Source organism: Trichoplusia ni, chromosome 3, assembly GCF_003590095.1.
Source record: "Trichoplusia ni isolate ovarian cell line Hi5 chromosome 3, tn1, whole genome shotgun sequence".
NCBI classification, from domain to species: Eukaryota; Metazoa; Arthropoda; class Insecta; order Lepidoptera; family Noctuidae; genus Trichoplusia; species Trichoplusia ni.
In genome coordinates, this window is record NC_039480.1 from 10,825,172 (window position 1) to 10,845,755 (window position 20,584).

Genomic DNA, 20,584 nt, shown 5'->3' on the forward strand with positions numbered 1-20,584 from the left:
TTGAATATAACTAAAGTGAGTTAACTATAAAGACGTAAAAAGTAAAAGAGAAACATCCATAAATGAGTGTCCATAACGAGAGGTAGTCTTATATTTACTTATGTCTATTACGATATATCATGTATGGCCACCGAAGATGTCAGGACGTTCCACCAGATTTTATTAAGATGTTCCACTTTGCCGTCGCGTACATGCTGCTAAATGAATCCTCTGCATTCCAGTTCGCTGAGCAATATTATCCAGTATTAAGAGCAAAATAAAGCTGAAAATGCTATGAAAATTTTGAGCAGCTTGTAAAATATTTGTTACGATCGCTATATGTGACAAAACAACCGCATTATAGTTGCTTAATTCGAAACAATCGCAAGTGACGTTGTGGGAATATGTGTTGTAAGTGGACAGTTTATGGTTTATAATTGGGTAAAGTTTTTCAAATGTTTGGTGTAATTTTACACGTAAGTGGGAGACTGGAGCGACGGGGGGCGCCGACAAAGGTCCGCGGCCCCGGGGGGCGGCCACCGCTTCCAAGTGCGTGTGCGCATACCACACTGTGATTTGATAATAACATGACACATTTAGGATTACTGCTTTAACGTTTATATATTAGAGGAAAATTATAACATGATCTTTTGTAATTTAATTTGCTATTTGTTCTTTCATCTCTTACCCACTACGTGTATTGATAATGCACCCAAGATCAACAATTGTGAACTTCCTAAAAGTAATTGGATAATAGAACTATAGCTTTCAGCTTTTTCAGCATAGCCCTTATAAAAAGCCTACCTAGAAACTTGTTCAAAGAAACAAACAGAGAACTTCAATTACGCTCTACAAATAAAAATGACCGTACCAAATAATGTACGAGTAAAGTTTGTAGGTATATTATTTATCTTGATTGTTCGCTGCCATATCTGATGCTAATTAATCAATAAAAATATGAAGTACGTATAGTTTTAATAGGTTGGCGCGACGGGGTCAGGGCAACGGTGCGGCGTGGCGTGCCGTGACCGCGTAGGATCGCGTTTTGGCCGCGCCCGCCCACGCTCGCATCACCTATTGTCTGCCCACGTGTGGACAACGCGACGAGACGTGATGTCACGTTATCGAACGAAGATATATGTGTAATTAACGTAAATAAAACTCGTATTGTTAGATTGCAAAAGATTTAACTGGAGCAAACCTCAACGCTTTCCATGTTTAAGTTTAACATGTCTAAGTGAAATGAGCTACGGTTTTTATACGTGCTGCACAATGACTGTATGTAAAGAATGAATGGGTGAATGAGGAACATTTACCATTCAAAATAACTTCCGCTGCGCAAAATAATTCCGGTACTAATCCTGCAAAGTATTAACAGATTAAGGTGGCACCGGACCTTGCGGTATTTAACAGGGATATTTTTTGAAATACTATTATACATTGTAATCTTTTACAAAAGTGTCACAAAGGGGTTTACTGCTCGCTGCTAATGTAGGGTAAACAGCACATTAGCCGACTGTAACAATTGATTATAGTGTCCGTCGGGCCGCCTACGCGCCGTGGCTTATTTCTGTCATTTTCTCGGTAACGCAGGAAGGAAACAACTTGTGTGGCAAGGATCGCACGCACTCACCTTAGATATGTTTAGGTGCAAAACAAGATCTTATTTTATAAAGTATTGACTAAATCAGCTACAAAACAGAGAAATTAAAGTTACATTTTAATTTTGAATAATTAAACTTAAGGGCAAAGTACTAGAGATTAAATAATTTTTGATTTTATATAATTAACAATATTTTGAAGTAAGAACAAAGGTGAGCAATAAAGAAGAAAGGCAAGTTGGTGCAGTGAGTGGGCGTGAGAAAGGCGCGCGGGCGGGGGCCGCCCGGCCGCCCGGCCGCGCCGCTAATGTACTAGTCAAACACGCACGTCGCACTACAGGGAACTTTGTGATTGTTCGCTTTACCTACACAAATAAAACACTATATCATTAGTGCCTAGTTTATTCCATAATTTTTGTTTTAGCAAACAACAGTAATCTGACCTAAAGTTTCAAAGACTTTCGTAGCCTTCGTAGCGTTTTCTTGACAAACAAAATCGAAATGTAATTGTTTTATCAATGCTATCGCGATATATTATTATTTATTATTCTGTTTGTTCAATATTTACGTAACTGCTATTTAAATTAAATATTCTCTACCTAATTAACTAGTTCAGCGATATGCAATCGGTGAATGAATAGAGAGCTCGGACTATATTTTTTACTATGAGAACCGGGAATACAATAAGAAAATATATTTAATTCAGTTTTGCTGTTATTAATCCGACTTGAAAAATCTCGTGAGAACTGAGGCAGAGGCAAGAGGTGTGACGGAGTGGTCTGCACTCATGTGATCCTTATCACCACTCTCTACTCTCACGTCGCCGTAGTGACTAATTGCACTTGCTCACCCACCGGAAAATAACACCTTTAAAACATATATTTTAAAACAATAATCTGAAACTTTGACAAATTAAAAACGAATTGCCACTTTTTTATTTGATGTCGTCGTAATTAGTTTTGATAGTGGTAATTGTGTTTGCACGTTACTTTTATTTCGATTTGCGCAACGAGTTTTATTTTTGTTGTAATGCTGTGTGAGTTCAACATGCACGTACGCACTGAAAACTGGATACGTAAAGTAGGAAATGTTTCCAAACAACCGTGACCAATAAGTACTATCCTTCCTTGCACCACTCATTATTTCATAATGCAGTAAACAACATCTCATCGGACATTTCTCGCAGGTCGAGGTTCGATTCCGCTGCTCCTTTTAATAGTAGCTCCCTGAGAACGGCGGTTTAATTAGTACTAAAGCCACCTCGTATGTTATTATCTGGACGTCAAACACATGGTAACGCCAGCATTAGGGGCGTTTACCCTATATTCTATGTGCATAGCTTTGAATGATAATTCGCGTTTATGCGCGTTCCCACTCCTAAGTAAATGTATGCATTCTTGTGTAATGATGCCGCACTTCTGTTTTGTTTTTTTCGTATAAAATAATTTCATTACATTCCTTCATGGCATATAAGGCCTCCATTATTCACTAGTACTCATTTTGGTTTGTTTACAGTTCACACATCGAACAATACGGGACTGGTCGTGATTGTCCACGGCGCGGCGATGATCGGTGGCTGTCTGCGAACAATCGCCCGGGGCCACATGACGAATCCAATTAACAGCACTAACATATTCTGTCGGTCCGCCGGTATTTATGTTTCCTACAGTCGCACTGTAAATATTTAGTCCGGGAGGCGTCTGGCATCGCCCTCGTCTTATCTCTTCATCGGGCGCGTGAACGATTTCATGGGTAGCATTGAATGCGCCCGCAGTGCGCCGAAAGTGGCACCTAAACGGGCGGCCCTTGAAAACTTCGTTACGCAGATAATCAGGAAGTTTATTTAGTGTAGCGTCGATGCGGCTAGCGGCGCAGTGCGACGGCGCGCGGTGCGGCGCTGCGGCGCTGGTGGACGGGAGACACGTGGCGCGCGCCGCCGGTATCATAGCGCGGAGATAGCGCAGTAAATCAAGCATCGGCGCGCGCGTCGCAGTCTCGTGCGCGTGGGCATCGACAGGTGATGTCGGTCGATTATCTGCTAATTTATACGCGCCGCTCAACTTCTGTTCTCTCATATAATATTATTCATTTCGACACAACGCAAACGAGCTCGCTAAATATAGAGAGCGGCATTCCATGGACAACGCGCCTTGTTCTCGGCTAACTGTCGAATTGTTTTATTATCCTTTTTCGATTACAATTTCTTACTTTAAATGTCAGTTGTTCGCAGACGAGTCAGGATGCTGGCTCCTATTTGGAGCAGAGTTTGTTGTTACCGTGCTGATGTCACCGGGCCCATGCCATCATCATGAGGGGGCCCGTTTTGGAATCTTTACGATCGACACCTCCACATATTTGCAACAGTTCATTCACCGAGCCGAATGTGAATGTCATTGTCAACGCACATTTATCTATTTGAGATCTGATGTGTATATCCGTGTTTTAATGTTGTCTTCATTGAAACTGACATAAGTGGTCATTATGTTTTTGTTTCGTCATCATATTGCGTCCAAATCCGAAAGTGTATTTATAGTATTTACACATGATGCAAAGGTTTATTTGATTATATTCTTCGCGTCAATTACCAAATAATAATTGGGCAGGATCTACGTGAACATCTATTATTTTGTTTTTGTGTTATAACGTGAATCTCAATAACTGCTGGTTTGAATTGACAAAATATGTTAAAAGTTGTCATATTATCATATCATTTTCGTTGTCATATAATATTTTTCTTTGATTAATAGAAGCACAGCAATAATCAAATGAGTAACAAAAAGAAATAACTTTCATCATTGAGTGAAGCTTAGCTGCAGAATTGATAAACAACAGAATTTGTAATGAAGATCTGTAAGGACCACACAAAGGAAGAACGAGATTACGAAGAACTAGACGAAATCAAACTATCTGAAACGCTGTTGTTGTTGTCAGCACGGATTTTGTCTGACCTCATATCCTTTAAATTGTATATGCAAAGTAGCATACCTACATGGCATCCTGACATCATCATTTCTTATGTAACATTATCGATACCATTGTTACATTGATAGGCCTCACAACGTAAATCCTTGTGAAGGCAATAAACATCTTGATTACAAAATATTCTGTGGTTCGTTCTATATCATCGGTTCGAAGCGTTAAATTTAAATGTTTAATTCATCCCTTTTATGAGTTGTCTACGTAAACAAAACTATCTAAAGGGCACAGGTGCGTGTGAACTTGCCGCGCGTGAAATTACTGTAAATTTGCTTCGGTGTGGTCTTAAAAAATAGTGTAACGATTACACGATCCATCAACCCCCACAGGCGATTTGCCACGGTGACCTCCGTGCGCCATCATCATTTGTCCTCCCTCTGGGAGCGCTACTTCACAGAGGGATGCATGTTGTTTTTGTCAGCTCTACATTTTTTTAGGAAAACTTTTTCCGATTTCCAATTCTAATGCAACATTCTACTGTTTGTGATAAATCAAAAACAATGTTTTTATAACTCCATGCTTCTACCGTAGAACCTTCTTTTTCACTGTATTTCAGCTCCAAATTAAGTCTACCGCTACAGAAGAGTCAGGAAAAGTCAACTCTTTCTACAGAAGGATATTAATATTTGTAGGTTTCTGATCTTTACGGTATTTAAAATTAATTAACGCGCTATAATATTTGATTTATTTCTCCTGTTTTTAATTTATATTTGATAATGAACTTAGCCTGCGTTAGATATATAAAATGAAAACAACGCCATTACCATTTAGGATGCGATTGAAAGGGTTCGGATCTTTTGAATACCTTTCATTGTGATTTGGCGAAACAATAGGTTATATAGAAATTAATGTCCCGATCGATGTCAAAGAATAGTCGTTTAAATATTTCTTCAATGCGAGACCATTGAACAAAGTACTGTTTGAACGAGAAGGAATTTTCATTTCAGTAAGTAAGCCATTAATTACCAGTATGAGAAGTAAACATACCGATGTTGAATCAATATTTACTTTCTTACTTTTATTGCTGAGCCTCATCGACAGATACCATTTTTTAAGTTTAACTTAGGTACGTATGAGTGTATTTTTTAAGTTTATAAAATCACACTTCAATATTATAAATGAAGGGTTCGAAAAGCATTACATCAAGGGTGGGATCAAAGTGTGGCGACCGGCGAGCGGTGCGGCGCGGCGCGGTCCGACCGGGCGCCAAGATCGCAACGATATCGTCGCTAGAACAGTAATCGTCAATAAAATCTCAATTTAGATGGCACCGATACCGTGTGAGTTACGGACGGACAGTCAGACCGAACACGAAAACTTACTCGACGATGGAATGTGCCCCATGACAGGACCTGCTAACGAATTAGGTACTCACAAGTTCTTTTTTTGACACGTCTAATGTAATTTATTTTTTGTCGCTTTGAGTTTTAATGATCATGGAAACGATGCGAATATTTTTATATGTGATGCATGGGCTCTAGTCGCCAGGTACATAAGTACTGAGTTCGGGTCACGGAATGTGCAAGATCAAGGTTGTTTTGGCTTGTCTCGGCGACTTCGCCCTGTGCCTGACCACCTCTGACCAGTGCGTCGCGCCACCTCTATTAATGACGCTTGACGCCTCGCCGACAGCGGCACGCCTACGCCTATTTATAACAAACTTTTTGTTCTTTTTGCTTCTACCCTACTGGCCAGTCACAGATAAGAAGGACGTCAAAGTGGGCATTTAAAAATAAATTTGTCGAAAGTGATAAATGATGGATATAACTTTTATTATTTCAAATTAAATTAACGATCCGAACGGAACGTCTACCTTTTCTCACATTAGAGGGATCTTATCTGGAATGATTGCTTCCATTACCTTGGGGAACGGACACGTTGTTTTGTAGGTAAGGGAAGATAAAGAGATTAAATGCGTAAAGCAATTAATTTTGATTGAGGTGTGTTTTATTAAGTAATTGTTTTTGTTCCCAATGTAGATTTGAAACGCATCATGAAATTCTGATTTGTACGGTTTTTCAGCAGTCTATTGTTTATGTGTAATATTTTATCCACAAACTTAACAAAGCATAATGTATGAGATAAAGTTTACTTTGATACTGTGTCATTCAATCTCACACTCATAATTTCATGGTGTGAGGGTTGAAAAAAAGGTAAAGTTGAAATGAAATGTTATGAGTGTTTTGGAACTATGTTTGCCGTATGGCTCGTTCCCACAGCGAGCTTTAATACATTTTCCATGTTCCAGTTAGCGCCCCATAAATTGATTAAGGGCCAGCGGCGACTCACAGAGTTTTTTGTGACGCAGCACAGGTAATGCCCAAGAGATGACATCCTAGGACTAGGATACAGTATTATAAAGGATTCAATTAGGTATTAATATCGCTACATTAGCAAGAGTATCATAAAATTTCTGAGTTAATTAATAAGCTTTAGAAACCACGCCATTAAATAATTTTGCGTAGCGTTACCTTACCTACCATATAAATAGCGTTGTTGGAGCGATTTATCATGACCGCATTTTGGTGTTAAATCAACATAATGGAGTGAACTAATTTCCTCCAGGAAATTGCTGTAGGGACCGAGTATTTCCCTAAAAGCTTCAGTTCCAGTCACCTCTGCAACATCAATCATTCAGCCCTAACGTGAAAACATTTTCATAACAAAAGGAGTAACAAGCTTTCTAAAAGGCTAAAATATTTTCATCGTGCCTTCTGAGATTTATACGTAAGTATAACTATGTGTTTGTTTGTTGATTGATTGTTTTGAACAGAGAAAGGTTTTCTTTATTCGGAAAAACATTTGTGAGTTGCCCTAAATACATTTTTGACTTGTTCTTACGTATACTTGCGACACCTTATTCGTTTTTAAACATAAAAGGACAATAAGCACATGTATGTTTCATATAAATATTTCTGCTTTAAAACCTTCACTTAGCTAAATACAAAACAGAGTAAGTTAAGCATTAGAGTTATGAATGGTTATTTGTTTCGTTCAATGGATACAGTCCATTGGGTTTAAAATCCCAGAATAACTTCCTTTCATCTACTATGCATCCGGCCACCGGAGTTGATGACACACTTGAAATGTAGCAAAAAACTAAACTAGAAGCCGGAAGAAATCAACCTTAAATATAATCTATCGTCTTGAAAAGGAATAGTTCTAATAATTTGACGTATAGCAGTGAAAAAAATAATATTTTCAATACACATTTCTTACTAAACAATTGTCGCACTTACGTCCTACGAGACAAAAATGTCATCATACAATAATCAGAACTTCTTAACACAAAAACCATCGCTGGTCATAATATATCACCGCAGCGATATGGGACGAGCAATACGGTCAGTAATTTAACCTGGAAGTTTTGGTAGGTTTGAACAAAAAAGCGCGAGGTGACAATATAAATAACAATTTGGCCCACCCCGTTCGAATGTGGTTCGCTCGGATTAGCATAAGAATGCCGCATCATGAACGCCCACGGCCCTACACTGTCCCTCGTTGTCTGTTTATCCGTCGAATTTAATTTTGATTTACGACCAAGAACACAATTGTAAGTAAAACATTTTTCGATGAAACGAATATAATGTTAAAAGCCGGCGCGATCTGTACGCCATCTATGAATCTGTCATACTTAGTTTAGCAAGAGAAGATATTTATAATTTAATGCCCGGTGACAATGCACCGGTATTGTACACATGAATATATTATGAAAAAAATGTTGACATGTTATTAGTAGAATTGATTCAGCAAATGCAACAGCACATGCTGAAATTGAGATAGACGATAGTCTATCTCAATTTTTGTGCCTGTTTTATGCAGAGACATAGAGCATAGAGCATGAGGCTTAGCACCAGAGCGTCTGTTAACGCTAAATGTTAGAGATCTTGGCAACTGTATAGACAGTTATGCAGGAGACGAAATAATCTATCTATGTGTCGAAATACAACAAGGGTAGAAAGATAATAAATACAAATTAGGCTGGTTCAGTCAGATTTTACATGAATGTACAACACTTATTTACAAAAATGTAATTGCATGCTTTATCAGTTCGTATATACTATGTGTCAGCAAAAAGTAACTAACTACGCTTAGGTAACTTACAAAAGCTTTTAAATCCAACAACCATATAATTCGGTCTAAACCCCTTTTAAATAACTTAATAAAAGAGGCCTGGGAATATAATTTACGATCGACTTTAGGACGAATTAAAGTGCTTCTTAAGATTCCTTTATGCAAATATTGTTAAAAATATCGCCTACCTCTGGCGATTAAATTAATTGAGGTAATACTCGCATTTGGCATATTCGGGTATTAATTTGATAAATGAGGGTTAATCAGTTCATCTACCTAATTATTTTAAACAGCTCGTAAACAAAATCGTCGGGTATGCCATTTAATTAATGCTTATCTCGGATCCACTCGTAAATGAAATTATGGCTATAAATACACGAAAATGTAAGTGAGAAGACCTTGACAGTCTGTCTATATTAAACTCTAAGGTTGCTCAGTATGTCGGCAAAAACAGATTCACGTTTTAAGTTATAGTAATTGAAATCGGCGTTGTGTGACGAATTTATAAAAGCTATGATAAATTCTTGTAACAACTATTTAGAAAATTAATCACAGTTAATTTGAATTCAATTAATTATCTTAAACCCTCTCAAACCCCTAAGATCTAATCAAAATAAAATAAAATAACAAACGACGGTGCTCAGTGTTAATACGCATTTAAGATAATATATTTAACCATACAAAAATAAATGTCCACCTAATAAATCGTGCCGGACCTTATCGACTTTCGAGACGCGACAGTAAGGACTCGATAAGGATGTGGGTCCGTTCGGAATGAGGGTTTTGTAACACTTCACTTTTTAGTTTACGTTTAGTTTCCTTTTTCGTTGTGAAGGTTTAACGTATTTAGAGTCGAATTTGGTTTTGGAGACTCGTGTCGCTCTCGATCGGGCGCGAGCCGAGCGTAATCGGCGTTGCATCTTAATTTAGTTGTCTTGTATTGTGGGAGGCGGCTGACTCGCTGTGGGACATAACCTAACCCACTGCGGAGGTAAAGAACGCCGTGCCGGGCTGATGCATATATCCCCACATTAATAACATTTATATAGAAACTAAGATGTTTTTTTTCTTTGTAAGTCTTTAACACTTACCACATTTACGAACTCCTGAAATGTTATTGCGTTGCTCGTTGCGCTCTGGGCCTTGTCTAGGAGAATCTGAAACATGAATTAAACAGTTTTTACTATCAATTCATTAATAAGTAGCATCATTGTTCACGATACGGTGTCACTGACGTAATTCAGTTTTGAAATTAACTAAAGATCTATCTAAAGATGTGTTCAATGATAACTAACCTCACGTTTGTGTGGTGGTACTGATGCTATAAAATCTGGATGATGAAGTGTCTCTTTGAAATCTGGCCACGGGATCTCGCCGAAACCCTCTGGATCGAACTGCAAACATATAAATCTTATGTAGAGCCAGTGGAGCAATAAGAACCATATTGTTTTGTCTAAAAAACTCAATTTCAAATTCAAATTAATCGCGGGGTATAAATTATAGGTCTAATATAAATAAAGGTTGAGAGGTGTGATTTAATAAAAGCATGAGTATTCTTTATAATTGTGTTCCATTCCGATACGGTCACGTACAATGGTGCCTAATTATGATTTCACAGTGGCACCCCAAACGTCATAATCACGTGTCTATCCCTACTTCACACATGTGCTTCAGTTATGATATTTTCATGTGTTTCCCAAAACAGTGGCACAAAAAATAAGAAGCGCCCCTATCTCAAGTATCGTACTATCTCAATGTGCTCTACGTGAGGACGTAGCGTTTGATCCGCGCGCGACCGCCTCTTTTATCTACTTATAAAACATTTTACATCCCGCTTCTGTACATTTTAATCAGTCAAAAACAAAGAATATTCTTTGAAATTTGTTTCCGTATCCTAAAGGACAGTTTTTATGAAATATGTGCGTTTTAAGTTCTCACTTTATGTGACAAACTCGTCGCAGTTACGAGCTTTTAAAATAATAATCGGAATTTTCTTATGCATAAAAAACTTGTGCCACAATATTCGTTAGCATATTCCTCCGAACTACTTGATCGATTTAAATGAAATGTAATATTTTTATCACTCCTCAGTGATAAGGATTGACAATATTTTTAAAAATTTTATAGGATGAAAAATGTCATTTAAGCATTTATGAACTTTGCACAAAAGTCTGAATAGTTTATCGCTTCTCGTGTTATCCAACACAAACAGGTAGCAAAATAAAGTGGAGATATCGCACGTGGCATCAACGTCGTCGCCTGTCAACTGTAATAAATAACATATTTCAAGCCAGCGTCTTGTCACCTTACGAAATTATACCCCAGAGTTACTTCCTAGTAACTTATCTTAAAACGGAAAATAAAGTGCATGCTGTTATACTCACTCTATCAAATAAGAGGCGCCATTTCTGTAAAAAGAGATTATTAGGATTAATTAGGCATCAGTAATTTTTTAAACTAATTTAAAGTTCAAAATACATTTACTACTAGATAGTTATATTACATTTTTAAACAATGAGGACTCACACGTAAATTTAACGAGCATTCACCCTAAATCTAACTGTAGCTTTATCTAATTCATACTTTTTTCATTAAATTATGTAAGTCTCTATAATTTTATGGTCTTAATTATGAGAAAAGTTACTTCAGAATAAGTTCTGATACATTTTCTATCCTGCCCTGGTCTTTTAACTGACTTGTAGATGATTATCGCTATTTGAATATACCAGCCTATATATAACTGCTGGGCACTAGTCAATATTTCTCACTTTTTCAGAAATTCCTCTTCCCATACAGAGAAGGTTTGACCATTTCTCACCACGCAAGCTCCCTGCAGATTGGCGATTCCGCACTTATATATTTCGAAATCTAAGTTTTGTCACAAGTTTTTCTTAAACGTTTATTAGTGGTATCTTGGAATAATTAAAGGAGTACTATAATTTTGAGTAAGCCCCATTAGTTTTTCCCCTACGTTAGGTCCGAACCTGCACATAAATCCAACATTATGTAGAAACCCTGCCAGCTTACATTGAAACTGTAGTGATTTATCTGAGTTCGTAAAAGGTTGAGAAACTACACATCAGCTAAGCATGCTCCAGTTCAGAGATATGCTTACTTTAATATGTCTTACTTTAATTCAACATTCTTTATTTAAGGTTCACTTACATCATGCATCAACTCCCTCCGTATTTCCGCCTCGTCCAGCTCTGAGCCCAGGTCCGTGTGATCCGTGTCGTAGAGCGGTTCCGCAGCCCGGGATATGGAACCGAGGGAGTCTCTGGCAGAAGCGAGAGATCCCGTGACAGTCGGCAGGACCCCGGCCTCGATCCCGGACTCCATGGAGGTGTTGGTCGAGAGGATAGTGGCGGCGGGCGGCGCGCGCACCTCGCCGCCTGCGCCACTGCCCACCCACACAGACATGCTGCTTGCAACACCATCCACACTACTGCACTTCCCTCTATTACAATAACTTCTTGGACAACATATTCAACCTCTATAAGAAACTTCAAAAATGTGGAGGTTGACAATTCAGTTAGTATGTTCTTGTATAGTCAAAGTAGTTTAACAACTTGTATAAATCTCTTGGTATTTGGACAGATATTGGGACCGAATGTTTCGTTGTTGGACGCTATGAATGTCGGACTTCGAATATTTTTTGGACAACATCAAGTAACAAGAGTACTTAGATACTAGGGTTGTAGAGGAAGATTTTATAAGGCACGTTGTTGATTTCCCATAGCCTTGATCCTGAAACAAATTAACAATAAACATTTTTATTTGGAAGATCATTTTAAATAAGTAAATAAAATTTGGTTTTAAATCTATTTTAGCATCCAAAACCTAATAAAAAGCCAATTCTCAGATATACATAGCTGCCCAGTTCTGTAAAGACGAACGTCTATGGTAGGTTTAGCTATGTGGACCCTCAACCTAACTTAAATTTCATACTTGACCTGCTTAAATTGTTTAAAAACCATTGGCTGTCGTTTGGTTAAGACCCTGATATTTCTGTTATTGAATACGTCTTTTTTTAAGTTTAAGTCGGTAATAGAAGAAAAGGTGCAGAAAAGATCGTAGATAAGTTTTGTGTTATGGGACGCGAAAGCAACAGCTAAAGATACAATTTTCTAAACTTAAATAGCTTTAGCATGAACCTAGGTTTAGTCACTTTTAGTTTTAATAGAGTAAACATAATCATCTCAGACAAAATCAAATTTTCTGTGCGCCGAGATAGCCAATCAGCTGAGGGTGGGAAACGATAGTAAACCAGAGGGCTACAACCCTCTTGACGTTACCATGGTAACGCAATTTCATACCTCGCTTAACGCTTGGCCTATTCCAACACGTGATTTCATAAGTTTTGTCTAAAACAAACCTAAGTTCAACTGAGTTCGCTCAAACATAAACTGACTTTGTTTTTTTTTAATTAATAAGCCATTTATTTCAGTTGTTTAATAAAAAATAGATGAGTAAAAAAATAAAATATTACTGAATTTTATTAATTAATGGCAGTATTTCTTGGCATAGTAGATACTTTATTTTTAATTAAATAACACAAAATACGTCGTCACAAAGTATTTCTGGATAAAATTAACTTTATAAATCTAACTACAAAGTGTTATAAAACATTGCAGTGTAATTTAATTCTTCATATACAACCGCACGATCTCATTCGCTTATCAACATAACCAAAACAATAATGACAACTTACCTTTATATTTTCTAATCGTAAACGCCAATATCATAAGGGTAATTTCACACACAACTTCATTTCCGAAATATTGCTGTTTCGTGTCAAGAACACATTAGACCACGAAACACTGTGGACACTTTGTTATATGTCAAAACACATCGTGTTGCAGTGAAAGTGAGAATGGCGTCCAGATTTCAGCGCATGCGTGCTGCTCAGAATTACAAGAGGGTGCTTGCTATGAAATATGTATGGGGCCCTTTCAAATGCTTCGTTTCACTGCAACTAAGAGTTGTTTTCATACCGGACCTATGCAAGACCCACACATCACCTACTTCTTTTGTGGCTAGTCTTTTAGTTTAGATGTTAGGTACACTTTATCTAGGTTGTATATTTTTGATTTCTGCATAGTCTTCTATGTGATTTTTATTCCTGTATCTTAAAATATTTTTTATTTAGTAGTATAATTTATCTGTTATTATTTTTAAGATAATAAACGATTAAAAAAGCCAAACAGCTATTTCACGTTATATTAAAAATAATAAATAAAAATAAATTGGCTTATCCAGCCCGAAGTTCTTCGGTAACTAGCATTAAAAACCGACGAATAAAGAACCTTCTGAGAACCTAGTCCTAGTAAAAAGGAGCTTTGGTTGAGAAAAAAATCGCATGTCCTACAGGGTCCACATTGATATCTATATATCAGGTTTTTTGCCACCTCTGTAACATTATGGAATACACTAAAAAAAGTATTTTTAAGTATATATATATATAATAATAAATTGTAGATATAGATAGATAGACAGACTACTCTTTATTGTACACCATAAGGAAGAACAAATTAGGTCAATACAAGCAAATATCATGAGTAGAAAGGGCGGTCTTATCGCTAAAAAGCAATCCTTCATATATGTCCTGATTTAAATCTACCCTAATAAAACTCGAAGCTTATCTTTCCACAGCGCCTTTAAGTTGTGAATAGCAAATTGCAATAGTATAAACTAGGTGTACAAACTCAGGCGTTCAAAAACAGAGAGCTATAGCTAATATTCTAAACAAGAGAAAAACTATGGAGAAACATAGTTTCCAAATAATATTAAAAATGCAAAAACAAGTTTATAAATACTAAAAAACACATTACATTTACATTCGTCTTAAGTCCCGATCTCAATTACCAGGTTTGTAAATATGTGAATTAATTATGTTTTAGAGCATAAATGTATAAGAAAATAATATTAAGAAATTAAAGATAAAATTATATTTTCTTATAAAAATCAATACAATTCAGACCATTTGAAAATAGTTTTTTTTTACCCTTGCAACACATTTCGTCAGCCAAAACGTCAAAATATTTATTATTGGTTCGTAGATCTTGCGTAGGGAAAATTATGTAAGGAAAACAAAATAAAGAGAAATTCCGTGTTGTGAGAGCGATTAATCGTCCCATGCAATATTATTATGCCTACGGGGCGTGCTGTTCTACTGTTGAGGCGTCTATCGACGGGTGATAACAGGTTCAAAAATCTGAATTTGAATCAAAACACCACAAAGGAGCCGCTAGTTTCGACCCCGGTGTGCAGTCAGAGAGAATTTGGACTATCAAAAAGGTTTGGCATATTATGGCATGCTTTAGAAATTGAAATTTTACGTTTATCTTTTTGTGGCCGATTTGTATAGGTCTAATTAAACAGAATGATAAAAGATGGCCTTGTTTTTGTTTACAAGTGATCTTTACGACTATTTAAAAAGAGAAGGGACATTTTAATTAATTGTCAATTATGCATTCAGGTTTGTGAACTTATTTATTTAGTTACATAATTAAACTGTGCTTAGAATGGACTGCAAGATACCCAACATCTGAGTGCCTATCACAAGATTTTCGTTGTTGTATCTATAAATTAATAACCCTATTAGAATGATACTGACTAGGCTGTGCAGAAATCAATCAATACTAGTATGTAGGTTCTGAACATTGAAAAACTATAAAGTATTGCAACTATCAAGCCCAAATGTGTAGACATCTACATCTATGTGGAAAATTAATGGAATTGTGTAAATAGTGTGATAAGTATTATTAATACAAGTGTATTTGTACAAACAATAATTATAATACCTGCTATTAAATTTTACACATTGTCATACTCATTAATTGATCATTACTATCAATTTTATAGCAGAAAGAAGATAATTGTATATTTTCTTATGTTACTCATTAGTAACATGAGACATAGTAAATAACATTTTAGACACAACAGAGTTTATTGACGAAAAGAATCTAAATATTCTATCAGACAGGTTTCCCAAAAATATTGAATCTATATTTTTATTTTATCACATCATTAAAGAGTAAGGAAGATTACAGCACTCAAGACGGTTAAAAGTACTGTAGTGGGCTAGTAAAATCACTTGCCAGTAAAAAGCATACTGGTAAGTGACTTCACACAAGGTTTTAATTAATGTATCACCTTAATTTTTTGTTTGCCAGATAAAGGAATATATCCAATACTTTTTGGAATACTGTCCAACAGACCAAACAGATTTTTTGTCAAATACCTTATTAGAGTAATAAATGTGTACAAATGTACATGCAACATTTGTACACAGTCTTGTACATTATTAGCATGTCTTGGTAACTTTTACTAGCACTAGTAGGGTTAATTAATAGTTGACTAATTTTAAAGAGTCTTCTGTTGGTTCTTTATATTTAAAGAGTTTTGTACCTTCTTCCAGTACTCTAAAAACTCACCATTTTCGTGATGTAAAATTGTCTTGATTTTTAAAAAAACTTTTGCTTGTCCATTGGTTCAAGGGTCCATCTGACCAGGACTTGAATATAATAAAGATTGAGGGTAAGCAGTGGTTGTTACGTTATTTTTTTCTGTATGGAACCCTCAGTATTATAAGCCTGCATTTGTTATATATAAGCCTTTTAAAGGCACATATATATTTTTATTTATAAAATATCTTTTGTATACACAGGTTATCAACATTTGGACCGAATAATATAGCTGTTCCGCAGCTTACAAGAAGCTTTAGTGATAATAAGATCAAGATGTCTTCTGCTAGCGCTGATAATCCTCCTTCAGAACAGCCAAAGCACACCAACCGCCTGATTACTGAAAAGTCGCCCTACTTACTGCAACATGCTCATAACCCTGTGCAGTGGTACCCTTGGTGTCAGGAAGCTATTGACAAAGCTAAAGCAGAGAACAAGCTTATATTCCTATCAGTAGGATATTCAACATGCCATTGGTGTCATGTTATGGAGAAAGAGTCATTTGAAAGCGAGGAGGTTGCTCAAATTATGAATGAACACTTCATCAACATAAAAGTAGATCGTGAAGAGAGACCTGACATTGATCGGGTCTACATGTTGTTTATCCTGGCAACTAGTGGCGGTGGAGGATGGCCTATGTCTGTATTCCTCACTCCGGACCTGAAGCCTGTTACTGGTGGAACTTACTTTCCTCCTGAAGACCGTTGGGGCAGACCAGGGTTTAAATCAATTCTTTTATCCCTAGCCAAGAAGTGGAAGAACAGTCATGGTCAATTTGTACAAGCTAGTCTAAATATCATGGAAGCTCTGAATAAAATTTCAACAATAGATCCTGATAAGTCGAATACTATTCCCGGCGAAGCAACTTGGGAGAGCTGTGTTCTCAAGTACATGACTTCTTATGAACCAGACTTTGGTGGTTTCGGATATGCACCGAAATTTCCACAAGCTTCCATTTTTAACTTCCTCTTCCATTATTATGCTCGTGATAAAAACAATGCTGAGGGTAAAAAATGTTTGGAAATGTGTTTATATACATTAACCAGAATAGCTAAAGGTGGCATTCACGACCACGTTTCCAGTGGGTTTGCTCGGTACTCGGTTGATAACGATTGGCACGTACCTCATTTTGAGAAGATGCTGTATGATCAAGCACAGTTGACTGTTGCATACACTGATGCTTATCTCGCAACAAAAGATAATTTTTTTGCTGACGTGGTTCGAGATATTATTAAATACGTTAATAGAGATTTGCGCCATGAATCTGGCGGATACTATAGCGCTGAGGATGCCGACTCATTCCCGGAGTTTGGAGCTCCTCACAAGAAAGAAGGTGCATTTTGTACCTGGGAATACGACGAATTAAAATCTCTTTTTAACGATAAGAAAATTGATAATGTGTCGTATTTAGACATTTTCTGCCACTACTTTAGTGTACAGGAAGATGGTAATGTGTCTCCAGAAAGTGACCCTCATGGCGAACTCACTAATAAAAACATTCTTATTATTTACGGTACTAAAGAGGACACAACGAGGAGGTTTAACTTATCAATGGAGCAATTTGATCAAGTTTTGTCAGAATGTATTGACATTCTGTATCAGGCGCGCCAGAAGCGCCCTCGCCCGCATTTGGACACCAAGATGCTGTGCTCCTGGAATGGCTTGATGTTAGCTGGGTTAGCGCAGGCTGGCCAAGGGCTGGGAGAAAAGGAATATGTCGAGGACGCTATCAAAACAGCGGAATTCATTTATAAACACTTGTACGATGACAACACTAAAACTTTATTACATTCTTGCTACAAAGCTGAAGATGGATCTATCGCTCAAACGTATGTAACATAATTTATTTTGTGTATCTATTTCAATGTACCTAAATAATAATTATGATTTTATAAAAATTTACAGTGACCAACCAATCTCCGGCTTTCTAGATGACTACGCTTACTTGATCAAAGGCCTATTGGATTTGTACGAAGCATCTTTGGACTACCGCTGGCTCAAATGGGCGCGGGTGCTACAGGAGAAGCAGAACGAATTGTTCTGGGACACAACTAACGGTGGATATTACACGTGCTCTATGGATGACAAAACTGTGGTGCTCAGGCTGAAAGAAGGTGAGATTTCAGTTACATGTTTTTTTTAGGTTTGCTATCTGGTGTATCCATCACAACTCAGCAATATACATTATATACTCTCCATTTTCCAGATCAAGATGGCGCAGAACCGTCAGGCAACAGCGTATCGTGCCACAACTTGCAACGCCTCGCCGCGTACGCTGATAAGAGTGCAGCAGCTGAGGGAGGCGAAAGCGAGAGGGAAATGGCCGTCAAGTTGATAAAGGCATTCTCGAAGCGATTGAACGACTCGCCCACTGCTCTACCTGAGATGATGTCTGCGGTCATGTTCTATAATGACTCTCCTACTCAGGTTTGTTTAAGCTTCAATGTAGAATTATTGATGCATGGTAACATCAAATTTTACCAGGATTCTTCAGTCTAAACTAAAAAAGTATTGTCAAAATAACTTAGGCTCAAAAAACGAATACTTAAATGGATGATTTAAGAGGATTTAATGCATATGCATAAATTATACAAAAAGCAGCGCAAGCTGTCCTATGATTATCCTTGAACTAGATCCCTAGGGTGGATCCAGGGATCTAGTTTTTGGATTTTGTAACTTCATATTATGTGAAAAATCCTCGTGCCAGTTTGGTATTCTTTTCAATATCTAACTTTATTGAACCCGTAACGTTCGTGTATCTCGTGCCGCAGGTGTTGATAGCGGGCGGCTGCTCGGACCCTCGCACACTGGAGCTGGTCCGCGCGGTGCGGTCGCGGTTGCTGCCGGGCCGCGTTCTGGCCGTGCAGGACCCCGCCGACGCGCCCGCCGGTATGTCCGACATACGTGAGTCCCGTCTCGTGGATATTATGTCACACTCACTCATGTTATACCATCTTATAGGCTGGTCAATCAAGCTCACCCTGCATTTAGGTTAACGCATTAAAAAGTGACAGCTTTGAGCTGTGGTTCAAATTCGCAGTTGAAGATATAGTACCTATAGAGTGAAATCCGCTTAGCTGATAGCTGCCCCAAGACACCGAATTACTTCAATTCACTCATTCTATCCCTGGATGCTTATCAGCAGCACACATATTTTTCAAAGCGTTCTCCCTCAATGCATTGCCAAAAGTTCCTATCTTGTTGTAATTTTCTCACCATACAGTGTATTCCTAACAGGAATATTCAATGAAACATTAAATACCTAGCCATCAATATTGTGGAAAGGTTTTTATCATCACATTGTCATTATGATTGTTGTCGCAGTCCTGAGCCGCATCAGGTCGGTAGGCGACGTGCCCACGGCCTACGTGTGTCGCCGCTACGCGTGCTCGCTGCCGGTCACAGACGTCAAGCAGCTGGAGAACCTACTGGATGAGGCGCCCGTCGCACCCTCGCGCAACAAATGAACTGCACTCAAAATTATACTGTTTTGCATAATATACCCCTTCACTATATTATTTATCAACTATCTACTAAAAAGGATCACTTAAACTTTATTTGCAGTAAGCTCAGAAATCGGTCACACAATCAAATTTTTAAAGTAACTACACAATCAAAATCAATAAATTGTTGTTCTGCTATTAAGTGATAGAGAACATATTATATATCAAATACTACATGTGGCAAAAAATTCACGCACTTTGTAAATTATATTGTGTAACCGATTTCTGTTGCCATCTGTACTTATTAAAGTATTCTTCTTGTACCTTTTAAAATTTAATAGGGTATTTGGGTATATTATAAAAACATTATACATTTATGATCATATAAAATTTAAAGGAAAGTAGTAATAGTATAACAGTCATACTCATGTTGCAATCTGAAGCTTATTAACTAGTCATCATTGTTATTATGAATGTTCAATCTCATCTATTAATCACACAATTTTAATATGTAATATTAGCAATCTCTTAATGGTATGTAGTACAATTGTACACGTACATCTTTATCAAGTTACAGTATACTTCTTGTAGTGTTTAAAGTAGCAAGTTCTTTTTATAGAAATTTGGAACGGAGTTTGCATATATCGAATAAAGAGATCGGATCTGATAGGAATAGAAAAGCATAGGAAGGTAATCTCTATTGAGGATATTGGAAATGTTTAGTCTGATAAATGTGATAGTGTAATGTAATGTCGGAGTATTTATAGGCAGCAAATTAACAATGTAGAGTTAGTCGCTAGAAACTAGCACATACCACGAAGTTTATACTTATTTAATGTGTAGATACGTAAGAAGTTTAACTTGCTGTAGTAGGTAACATTTGGAATATTTTTTTTTGTTATAACTATTTATTGGAAATTAAATTGTGTAGTCGCTCCAAGCAAATTTTTAAGTTGGATTTGTGATATTTTTTATTAAATAATGTTGTGTAACACATTTGTTTGATTTTACAGGACCCTCATAGGTCTAATTATAAATGTAAAAA

At 37.1% G+C, this 20,584-nt stretch overlaps 2 protein-coding genes across 4 annotated transcripts in view; one reads left to right on the forward strand and one right to left on the reverse strand.

Moving 5' to 3' along the window:
• Positions 1 to 13,732, reverse strand: part of LOC113491896 — a 39,389-nt gene extending 25,657 nt beyond the window's left edge. Inside the window, exons 1-5 of one of the 2 annotated variants that reach the window (XM_026869103.1) lie at positions 13,342 to 13,732; positions 11,796 to 12,377; positions 11,015 to 11,038; positions 9,926 to 10,024; positions 9,722 to 9,787 (exon numbers count right to left, since the gene is read on the reverse strand). In XM_026869103.1, coding sequence (XP_026724904.1) covers positions 9,722 to 9,787; positions 9,926 to 10,024; positions 11,015 to 11,038; positions 11,796 to 12,050 — 444 coding nt within the window. In that variant the 5' untranslated portion in view covers positions 12,051 to 12,377; positions 13,342 to 13,732. Of the gene's footprint in view, positions 1 to 9,721; positions 9,788 to 9,925; positions 10,025 to 11,014; positions 11,039 to 11,795; positions 12,378 to 12,583; positions 12,980 to 13,341 lie in introns of those variants that run through there. The other variant, XM_026869104.1, reaches the window with a different exon arrangement.
• A 913-nt stretch (positions 13,733 to 14,645) lies between these two features.
• On the forward strand, positions 14,646 to 20,531 carry LOC113491897 (spermatogenesis-associated protein 20). 2 transcript variants are annotated; one of them, XM_026869105.1, is made up of 6 exons: positions 14,646 to 14,927; positions 16,300 to 17,925; positions 18,002 to 18,210; positions 18,303 to 18,523; positions 18,868 to 19,000; positions 19,421 to 20,531. In XM_026869105.1, exons 1-6 carry the CDS (start codon positions 14,779 to 14,781, stop codon positions 19,561 to 19,563), a joined length of 2,481 nt encoding a protein of 826 aa, XP_026724906.1. In that variant the 5' UTR covers positions 14,646 to 14,778; the 3' UTR covers positions 19,564 to 20,531. The 2 variants fall into 2 exon arrangements, with proteins under 2 accessions (XP_026724906.1, XP_026724907.1); XM_026869106.1 differs by having other exon boundaries at positions 18,868 to 18,985.
• Positions 20,532 to 20,584: the final 53 nt, after the last annotated feature.

Bases quoted from the DNA above. Each gene is read 5' to 3' on its own strand.
- LOC113491897 (XM_026869105.1), top strand. From the start codon at position 14,779: ATGCCTACGGGGCGTGCTGTTCTACTGTTGAGGCGTCTATCGACGGGT. The intron at 17,926-18,001 runs GTATGTAACATA...AAAAATTTACAG, and splicing joins GATGGATCTATCGCTCAAAC to TGACCAACCAATCTCCGGCT. The intron at 18,211-18,302 runs GTGAGATTTCAG...TCCATTTTCCAG, and splicing joins GGTGCTCAGGCTGAAAGAAG to ATCAAGATGGCGCAGAACCG.